This window comes from Bison bison, unplaced genomic scaffold, assembly GCF_000754665.1.
Source record: "Bison bison bison isolate TAMUID 2011002044 unplaced genomic scaffold, Bison_UMD1.0 scf7180017863933, whole genome shotgun sequence".
Lineage (NCBI taxonomy): Eukaryota > Metazoa > Chordata > Mammalia > Artiodactyla > Bovidae > Bison > Bison bison.
In genome coordinates this window covers 11,779-21,151 of record NW_011494505.1, presented here as the reverse complement: position 1 = coordinate 21,151, position 9,373 = coordinate 11,779, and the positions used below count along the sequence as shown (strand labels likewise).

The window sequence follows — 9,373 nt, the reverse complement described above, 5'->3', positions numbered from 1 at the left end:
GCCAGGCTCCCCGGTCCCTGGGATTCTCCAGGCAAGAACACTGGAGTGGGTTGCCATTTCCTTCTCCATTGTATGGAAGTGAAAAGTGAAAGTGAAGTCGCTCAGTCGTGTCCGACTCTTAGCGACCCCAGGGACTGCAGCCCACCAGGCTCCTCCGTCCACGGGATTTTCCAGGCAAGAGTACTGGAGTGGGGTGCCAATGTTTTTCTCTCTCCTTTCCTCTTTCTCTTGTCTGCCTGATCTACAACTCCCAGCATGTCCCTTGCCCAAGCAGTGCTTCCTCATCAACTTTCGAGAAACACGCCGGGAATCAGAGCTGGGCGCCTACAGCCACCACCAGCAAATCGCTCCCTGCTGTGTTGCTGTTGCTCAGCTGCTCAGTCGTGTCTGAGTCTTGTGACCCCAAGGACTGTAGCCAGCCAGGCTCCAAGTTTTCTTGCTCTTTCAGATTCTTCTGTAATTTTAAGATACTATATTTGTAAAAAGAAAAAATGCTAACAATCATTTGACCATCACATGGTTGCCACAAACCTTCAATTTGTAAGAAAAGGCAGTATCTTTGAGGCACAATAAATCAGTGCATGATAGTGCTTGTACATGGATATGTACAGATTTAAAATATAAGTATAATTAATGCACAAATATGCATTTATATAAAAGCTGTGTATTGAAATATATATTTGAATATTCACTCTTTGTCTGAAATTCAGTATATCTAGGTGTTTTGTATTTTTATTTATTAAATCGCTCACTCCTTGGTGTCCATGTATACTCTCTGTATTCTACTCTCTTCTTAGAAGAGCGTTAGTCATGTGGGGTTAGGAGCCACCCTAATAGCACAGGTATAGGAGTAAGAAGGTAATCAGTTAGCACCAAGCAGTCAGGGTTGCTGTCATCTTGAGGTGCTGGAAGGAAAATTGCAAGGTTCAGACGATTATATCAAGCCAAAGTGACATTGGGTGAAGGGCGTTACGGTACCTCCTAAGAGGCCAGTTGACTCAGAACAGTGTCGAGTATGACAGAATTTAAGAGATTCAACTGGGTGGGCAACAGAAATAGTCAGAGACCACAGTTACAAGTTCTTCAGGCAGCAGGACACCATCTGGGAAGGGAACCTTGTCTTTTCATGGACACCATAAGAAAGGAGTTGTTCATCCTTATTTTCAAAACAGATGTTCTTTATCTCAGTGGTTAAGACAGATGAGCTGTGAGAGTCAGACAGGCTGTCTTAGTTCACACAAAGTTCAAACTGAACCACAAATAAGCCAAAATGACTTCCCCATTCCTCAATATATGAACATTTTCTCCCTCACAAGCAGATAAAAATCTTAAAACCATATGATCCAGCAATTCTGCTTCTGAGTATACACCCAGAAGAGTTGGAGAGAAGCACAGTATGGAAGACATATGTGTATACCTGTGTTCATAGCAGCATTATTCACAATAACCAAAGCATGAAAGAAACCCAAGTGTCCATTGACCAAGAAACAGATAAGCCAGGTGTGGCATGTACTTATAATACTATGGAGTATTATTCAGCATTAAAAATGGAATTCTAACACATGCTACAACAAGGATGAATTTTGTTGACATTGTACTAAGTAAAGCCTGACAACAAAAGAGAAATAGTGTATGAACCCACAAGAATGAAGTACCTAGAGTGGTCCCAAAGAGTTGGACATGACTGAAGCAACTTAGCACTAGCTCTAGAGTGGTCAGGCTCACAGAGACAGAGGGTGTAATGGTGGTTGCCAAGACTGGTGGAGAAGAAAGGAAGAATTTTGTTGTATGGGTACAGAGTTTCAGTTTTAAAAGATGAAGAAAGTTCTACAGTTTGGTTGCCCAAAATGTAAATGTACTTAACTAAACTACACACTTAAAAAAGATTAAAATAGTTAATGTTACGTTCTGGGTATTACAACACAATTAAAAAAAACAAAAAACAAACAAAAAAACCCTCTCAGAAGCACCCCCTGAGGTAACCACAGAAGAATCAAGGGCTGATAGCAACTCTGCAGATGCTTCCTTCCTGCCCCCAACTCCATCCCCACCCCAACAAAAAGTTGTCTTTTGCTCACAGGGGCTCCCCACATCGGTTCTTGGAGATGTCTCAGCTCCAGCCCCGCATGGCTTAACCTCAGCCTCCCTGACTGACCCAGTGCTCCAGGCTCTGCTCCAAGGATCCAGTAAGTCTCGGGTCACCCTCTTCTGTGGGAGACTGGGCGCTGAGTTCACATCCTCCCAAGGAGACCTCTGCAACCCCAGAGTGCAGGGGGTCAGCCCGGCTGCAGCCTGAGGGTAGAGAGACCCATTTTCCAGATGAAAGTAGAAGGAGCTGGGAGCTGTTGTGCTGTGTCAGAAGAAGTGGGGGGGTTCATCATCTTGATGGCTTTGCATCTTGTTTCCTCAGCAGATAGTAGCCTCGTGACCTCCGTCTAGGATGCTTCAGGATGCTCGCCAATTTGGTCAGAAGCTGGTGCGCAGGCGGCCACTGGGTCCCAGAGAGGAGACTGAGCATCACATGGCTGGTTGTCTGAACACCCTAGACCTGGTGATCATAGGCGTGCGCAGGATGTTGGGAGCTGGCGTGCACATCCTGGTTGGTACAGTGGCCAAGTACATCGCTGGACCAGCAATCGTCCTCTCCTTCTTGGTGGCTGCCCTGTCTTCTCTGTTGTCTGGGTTCTGCTATATAGAATTTGGGGCCCGGGTACCAAGCTCTGGTTCTATGTATCTCTACAGCTATACCATCATGGGTCAGGTGTATGGCTTCATCATCGGCTGGAATCGCATACTGTCCTTAACTGTTGGTGAGATATTGGGGTACAGGAAGGGGTGGGGCTTCAGATCAAGAGACTAGGAGATATGAATGGGATCTTTGCTCATTCACAAGCAGATGTTATCCACCTTGCGGGGCTGTGCTGTCCTCAGTCACTGCAGTCGTGTCCAACTCTTTTTGACCCCATGGACTGTAGCTCTCTAGGTTCCTCTATCCTTGGGATTTTGTCAGGCAAGAATACTGGAGTGAGTTGCCATGTCCTGGTTGCCATGCCCTCCTCCCGGATCTTCCCAATCCAGGGATCAAACCCCACCTTGTGGGGGTAGATGGGTAATAGTGACAGAAAGGCTCTACAACTTCATTCTACTCAGTTTGATGCCATTGTTGATGTTCAGTCTCTAAATTGTGTCTGACTCTTTGCAACCCCAGGAACCGCAGCACGCCAGGTTTCCCTTCAATCCTGCTTTCCTTAAACGATGAGACTAAGAACCTTGAGGGCTTCCCAGGTGGCTCAGTGGCAAAAAATCTGACTGCCAGTACAGGAGACTTGGGTTTAATCCCTGGGTCAGGAAGAATCCCTGAAGAAAGCGATGGCAACCTACTCCAGTATTCTTGCCTGCATAATTCCACAGACAGAGGAGCCTGGTGTGCTGCAGTCCATGGTGTCACAAAGAGCTGGACACGACTTAAGGGCTAAACACAGTGACAACAAATAACCCTGAAGGAAAGGGAACTCTAGGGAGTGTGTGTGTGTGTGTTAGTCACTCAGTCTTGTCCGACTCTTTGCAATCCCATGGACTATAGCCCTCTCGGCTCCTCTATCCATGGAATTCTCCAGACAAGAATACTGGAATGAGTTGCCATCTCCTTTTCCCAAGGATCTTCCCAGGCAAGGGATCGAACTCCGGTCTCCCGCATTGCAGGCGGATTCTTTACCATCTGAACCACTCCCTGCACAGGGAGTGGATAGAGGGAGGCAAATTCCTCAGGATTATCCCCTCATCGTAGTGAAGACTTTGGTTAGCTGCTGACTTCCCGGGATTTTTCCTGACACTCTGATTTAAAATGCCAATTCCGATCCCACCATCCTGGTCCCACCTCCCTGTGCTTTTTGTTTATTTTCTGTAACTTTGATCTCCTAGCATATTAAAGAGTTGACCTATGTTGTGAATCATCTGGGCCTGCCCTCCCCACCTGATGAGAAGAAACTCTTTGAATCCCTAGATATTATGGGTCTTTTGTTGTTGCTGTTGTTCACTCCTCTCCCTAGATCATTGTGGTTCAATTTCTGTTTGCTCATAAACATTCCTTCTTCTGCTGCTGTAGGCACTGCCTGTATAGCCCGGGCCTGGAGCTACACCTTCGACAGCCTGACTGGGAACCACATCTCTCGGGGGTTAGAGGGAACTTTCTCCCTGTATATGCCCTACTACCTGGCCAAGTACCCAGACTTTTTCGCCCTGGGCCTGGTGCTGCTGCTCATGGGTGAGTCAGGGGTCAGAGTTAGGATGGGAAGAGTGAGATGTGAAAGGGAAGCTGGGTTGGGAAAGCCTCAGGGTTACCGAATGGAGAGGGGATTAGGACTGGGAAGGAAGGTTTGCAATAAGAAAGAGAGGAAGGCAAAACAAAGACCATTTTTTCCCTACCCTTGGACTATTGAAAATTTGGGCTGGATCATTCTTTGAGGTAGAGGTAATAGGTGGCTCAGATAGTAAAGAATCTGCCTGCAATGCGGGAGACCAGGGTTCCATCCTTGAGTCCTTGAGTCCGGAAGATCCCCTGGAGAAGGGAATGGTTACACACTCCAGTATTCTTGCCTGGAGAATCCCACGGACAGAGGAGCCTGGTGGGCTACAGTCTATGGGGTCGCAAAGAGTAGGACACGACTAAATGACTAACACTTTTGTTCTTTGGGGTTGGGGGCTGTCCTGGGCATTTCAGTATTTTTTTTTTAATCATTTTTTGGGGAATTCCCTGGTGGTCCAGTGGTTAGGACTCTGTGCTTTCACTAATAAAGGTGCAGGTTCAATCCTTGATTGGGGAACTAAGATCCCACCTGGCAAGCGGGTCACCCCTCCCCCCCCAAAAAGATCATTGTTGAATATTGAGTAGCAACGCTGAACTTTATGTACTATATACCAATGATACCCAGCTCTCCAAACTGTATCAATCACAATGTTTCCAGACAGTGCCAAAAGTCCCTTGTGGGATAAAATTACCCCAGTTGAGAATCAAAGTTGTTTTTTTTTCTTCCTGGCCGCACTGGGTCTTCTTGTGTGACCTTCAGGCTCTTCATTGCTGTGCTTAGGCTCAGCAGTTGCGGCATGGAACATGGGATCTTAGTCCCTGGACCAGAGATCAAACTTATATCCTCTGCAATGCAAGGCAGTTTCTCAACCTCTGCACCATTAGGGAAGTACCAAAGATTTTATAAAATTATTATTATTTTTTTTTACTTTATTATTTTATTGGAATATAACTATTTTACAATGTTGTGTTAGTTTCTGCTGGACATCATTGTGAATCAGCCGTATGTACACATATATCTCCTTCCTTTTGAGCCTCCCTCCCACCCCACAAAGATTGTTTTTAACTGAGAGGAAACTTTTCCAGTTTACTGAGATATAATTGACATACAACACTGTATAAGTTTAAGATGATTTGATAGACATGTATATTGTGAGGTGATGGCCACATTAAGAAATTAACCACCTGAAAGTGTACAATTTGGTGGCACTTAGTACATTCTCAATGTTGTGTAACCATCACCTCCTTCCAGTTCCAAACATGTTCTTCACAACAAAAGGAAGCCCCATACCCACTGAGCAGTCACTGTCTGTCCACCACCCATAACCACCAGTCCTAGGCAAAAATGTGTTTACTTTCTATCTCTATGGATTTAGTTATTTATTTGGCCTCATCATGAGCATGCAGAACTTCCCCAACCAGAGATCAAACCTGTGCCCCCTGCCGTGGAAACTTGGAGTATTAACCACTGGACTACCAGGGGAGTCCTGGATTTAGTTATTTGGAAAGTTTCATTTTCCAATTTTACCCCACAGGACTACTGGTTCTGGGAGTTCATGTGTTACCCCAGGTTAACAAAGTGTTCATGGGCATCAACATTTCGGTCCTCAGCTTCATCATCGTCTCTGGCTTCATTAAGGGAGACCTGCACAACTGGAAGCTCACGGAACAGGACTACCCATTGAACACATCTGAATCCAATGACATTTATAGGTTAGGAGGATGTCCTTGACCTTAGTAAGGTGTGGTGTGAGAAAGGGTACCCACCTGGGAATCTGGGGGTTGAAGAGATCTTGGGCTTCTTTGGTGGCTCAGATGATAAAGAATCCACCTGCAATGCAGGAGACCAGGGTTCAGTCCCTGGGTCTTCCTGATCCTCTGGAGAATAGAATGGCTAACTACTCCAGTATTCTTGCCTGGAATATTCCACAGACAGAGGAGCCTGGTGGGCTACAATCTGAGTTTGAAGTTGGACACAACTGAGAAACTAACCTAAAGAGATCCAGGTGGAGGGGGTCCTGGAGCCCAGGACTTGTCATATTAAGGGAGGAGTCCAGTATACATGGCTGAACACACCTCACCCACGTTCTTTCTTGTTTCTTCTCTCACCATAGCTTGGGCCCTCTGGGTTCTGGAGGGTTTGTGCCTTTTGGCCTTGATGGGATTCTCCGAGGAGCAGCTTTATGTTTCTACATGTTTATTGGTTTTGATTCCATTGTCACTACAGGTAACATGGTCACCCTGTGTCCCATCCAGGGTGTGGGCACGGATTGGGCTGCCCTTGGGCATAGGGGTTTCTTTTGGAGGTTCAACAGGAAAGCGGATTTTGTGCTTTCACTCTGGTGTGTTTCCTGACCCAGTATTTCCTCTAATCCTGCAGGGGAAAAAGCCCAAAATCCTCAGCGGTCCATCCCCATCGGCATCGTGGTCTCAGTCTTGATCTGCTTTGTGGCATATTTTGGTGTCTCAGCAGCGCTCACCCTCATGGTGCCCTACTACCAAATTCACCCTGACAGCCCCTTTCTACAGGCTTTTCTCCATGTTGGGTGGGGCCCTGCCAGATATGCTGTGGCTGTTGGCATCCTCTGTGCTCTTTCATCCAGGTCAGTGGCATGGCTTTCTCCTCGTTGACTGTCAGATGCTCGGGTATCCCAGCCCTTGGGATTGAGAGATAAGAGAGAAAGACACCTTACCCCGTGTAGACGAGGGAGCAGATGCCCTGGTCTCTCCTGCTTCTGCACGTTCTCACTCCTCTCTGTTTTGTTTTCCAGCCTCCTGAACACCATGTTTGCCATGTCTTGGTTGATCTACACAATGGCAGAGGACGGGCTCCTTTTCCGATTTCTTGCCCAGATCAACGCCCGTACACGCACTCACATCAAGGTTATCATGATTTCTGGAGTCCTTGCAGGTAGATAAACAAAACCCACTGCCTTTGGATTATCTTCCTTGGCTTGCATATTTCCAGCTGTTTCTCACTCCATCCCCCCACCCTGTTTATGCCCTCCTTCTAGGGGTCTTGGCGTTACTCTTCCATTTCAGTGATCTGATGGATCTCATGTCACTTCGGTCCCTGCTTGCTAACTTGGTGGTCGATTTTTCTGTCCTTGTGCTCAGGTGAGACTCCACTCCACCCTGACTGGGGGTCTTTGACTTGTGGGGATTGATGGGGGCTAATCCTCTCTGCCTTCATGCTGCCTTCTAAATGTCCTGCTCTGCTTTTGTGGGAAAAAAAGATGGATTCGACTGTGTGATGTTGGGTGAGTAGGGACTGCTGTTCATGTTGCATCATACTTCTAATTCAGGTATCACTCAGACCAGAATTTAAGCAAGAACCAAAAAACAGAGGAAGAAAGTGAGATGGAGCTTGTAGTCAAAGAAAGGTCTTTGGACCCTGTACCTGAAGCCAACATCTCAAGGAATCTCAAGAGTCTGTGGTTCCCTGCCAGCACCATCCCCACCCAGACATCTGGCCAGATTGTCTATGGATGTGCCATAGTGCTTGGTGAGCATTGGGATCTGTCTCTGGCGGTATTCTGAAATTGACAAGATAAGGTGGGAATGTGTATTTCATCAGTTGAGGAATGCTGGAGGTATGATGAGCCTTCATGATGTGGGAAGTTTTGGGGAGGAGTGTGACCCAAGGTCTTGACATCTTTGGCTTCTGGAGTCAAACCTGTTCTGTTCTCCTCCACCTTGACCCTTGTAGTTGTCCTGCTGACCATCCTGAGCCTGATCTTGTACCGGTGGCCCAGCCAGGTGTTCTCTGGAGACCCCGTGCTCACAACAGTGGCTGTGCTGCTGCTGCTGCTCATCACTGGGGTCACGGCCATCATCTGGAGGCAGCCCCAGGACCCCACTGCTCTTCACTTCAGGGTAGGTGACCTCATGTGCCCAAAGTGTCCACCTTGAGTGAAGGAGGTCTGCGTGCTTTAGGTCTAAGCTTCCTTTGCTGCACCAGGAAAGAAGGGGAGTTGCTGAAACCTATGGACCCTTCCCTGATCCACGCTCAGTGCTTTACATGCACTAAGTAGGCACTGAACACACAGCCTGAATGGCACTGAACTTGTCCCACCCACATGGGATAGGGTCTCCCTTTCAGATGCCTAGGATGTGTTCAGGGATGAACTGACTCTGCCCACAGGTCCCTGCTCTGCCTTTCCTCCCACTGGTGAGCATCTTTGTGAACATTTACCTGATGGTGCACATGACTACTTGGACCTGGGTCCTATTTGGCATCTGGATGGGGATTGGTAAGTGACTTTCTGGAGTAAAGAGGCCTCTTGGATAAACGAACCCAATCTTCCTACCACCTCTCCCCTAAACTGTGTCAGATACCATGATAGGAGGTCTATTGGGCATTTATAAGTGAGGAGAGTGCCTGCTTTTACTTCTCACTGTCTCATTTCCCTACTAGGATTTGTCATATACTTTGGATATGGGATCCGACACAAGTTGGAGGAGAACACTGAGCAACACACTGGCCTCCACCTCCCAAATGATGGACAAAGACATCCCTAGTGATGAATCATCTTAACCACAGGAGAGAGATGCTGTGTGGAATCCCTCCATGCACTGGAGGATCTGCTTCGAGAGGCACTGTGAGCCTCTATGGACTGTGAAGGCAGAATGCATTTACAGCTGTGTATTTATTGCTAGTGGACAAAGTGACTTTAATGCTGCAAATGCTGAAGGAAGCATTTAAAAGCATAATCAGTTAAGTTCAGTCGCTCAGTTGTGTCTGACTCTTTGCGACCCCATGAATCGTAGCACGCCAGGCCTCCCTGTCATCACCAACTCCCGGAGTTCACTCAAATTCTTGTTCATCGAGTTGGGTAATACACACCCAGAAAAGAGAATTTTCATGAAAAATGTACAGAAATGTAACCAGAAACCAAAGGAAGAAATAAAATATTAACTTACACATAAGCAGTGTCCTCTTAGGCCTGTTGTCAGTGAAAACACACAAATTGTCACAGGAGAAGGAAACACAGGTAACCATATGTGCAAGAGCTGTACTTCAGGGGGTTTCCCTGGCACTCCAGTGGTTAAGACTTGCCTTCTAAT

General features: G+C 46.9%; 1 protein-coding gene across 11 annotated transcripts in view; it reads left to right on the top strand.

Moving 5' to 3' along the window:
- Positions 1-9,235, top strand: part of LOC104984170 (cationic amino acid transporter 3-like) — a 21,262-nt gene extending 12,027 nt beyond the window's left edge. For 2 of the 11 annotated variants that reach the window (XM_010833796.1, XM_010833795.1), the window contains 12 exons: positions 2,081-2,186; positions 2,411-2,810; positions 4,106-4,264; positions 5,842-6,019; positions 6,421-6,533; positions 6,687-6,909; positions 7,078-7,217; positions 7,321-7,423; positions 7,612-7,811; positions 8,016-8,182; positions 8,451-8,559; positions 8,724-9,235. In XM_010833796.1, the coding sequence (XP_010832098.1) occupies positions 2,441-2,810; positions 4,106-4,264; positions 5,842-6,019; positions 6,421-6,533; positions 6,687-6,909; positions 7,078-7,217; positions 7,321-7,423; positions 7,612-7,811; positions 8,016-8,182; positions 8,451-8,559; positions 8,724-8,827 (1,866 nt within the window). In that variant the 5' untranslated portion in view covers positions 2,081-2,186; positions 2,411-2,440 and the 3' untranslated portion in view covers positions 8,828-9,235. Of the gene's footprint in view, positions 1-8; positions 32-2,080; positions 2,187-2,410; positions 2,811-4,105; positions 4,265-5,841; positions 6,020-6,420; positions 6,534-6,686; positions 6,910-7,077; positions 7,218-7,320; positions 7,424-7,611; positions 7,812-8,015; positions 8,183-8,450; positions 8,560-8,723 lie in introns of those variants that run through there. The other 9 variants (XM_010833804.1, XM_010833803.1, XM_010833802.1 and 6 more) reach the window with 9 other exon arrangements.
- The last annotated feature ends 138 nt before the right edge of the window (positions 9,236-9,373 follow it).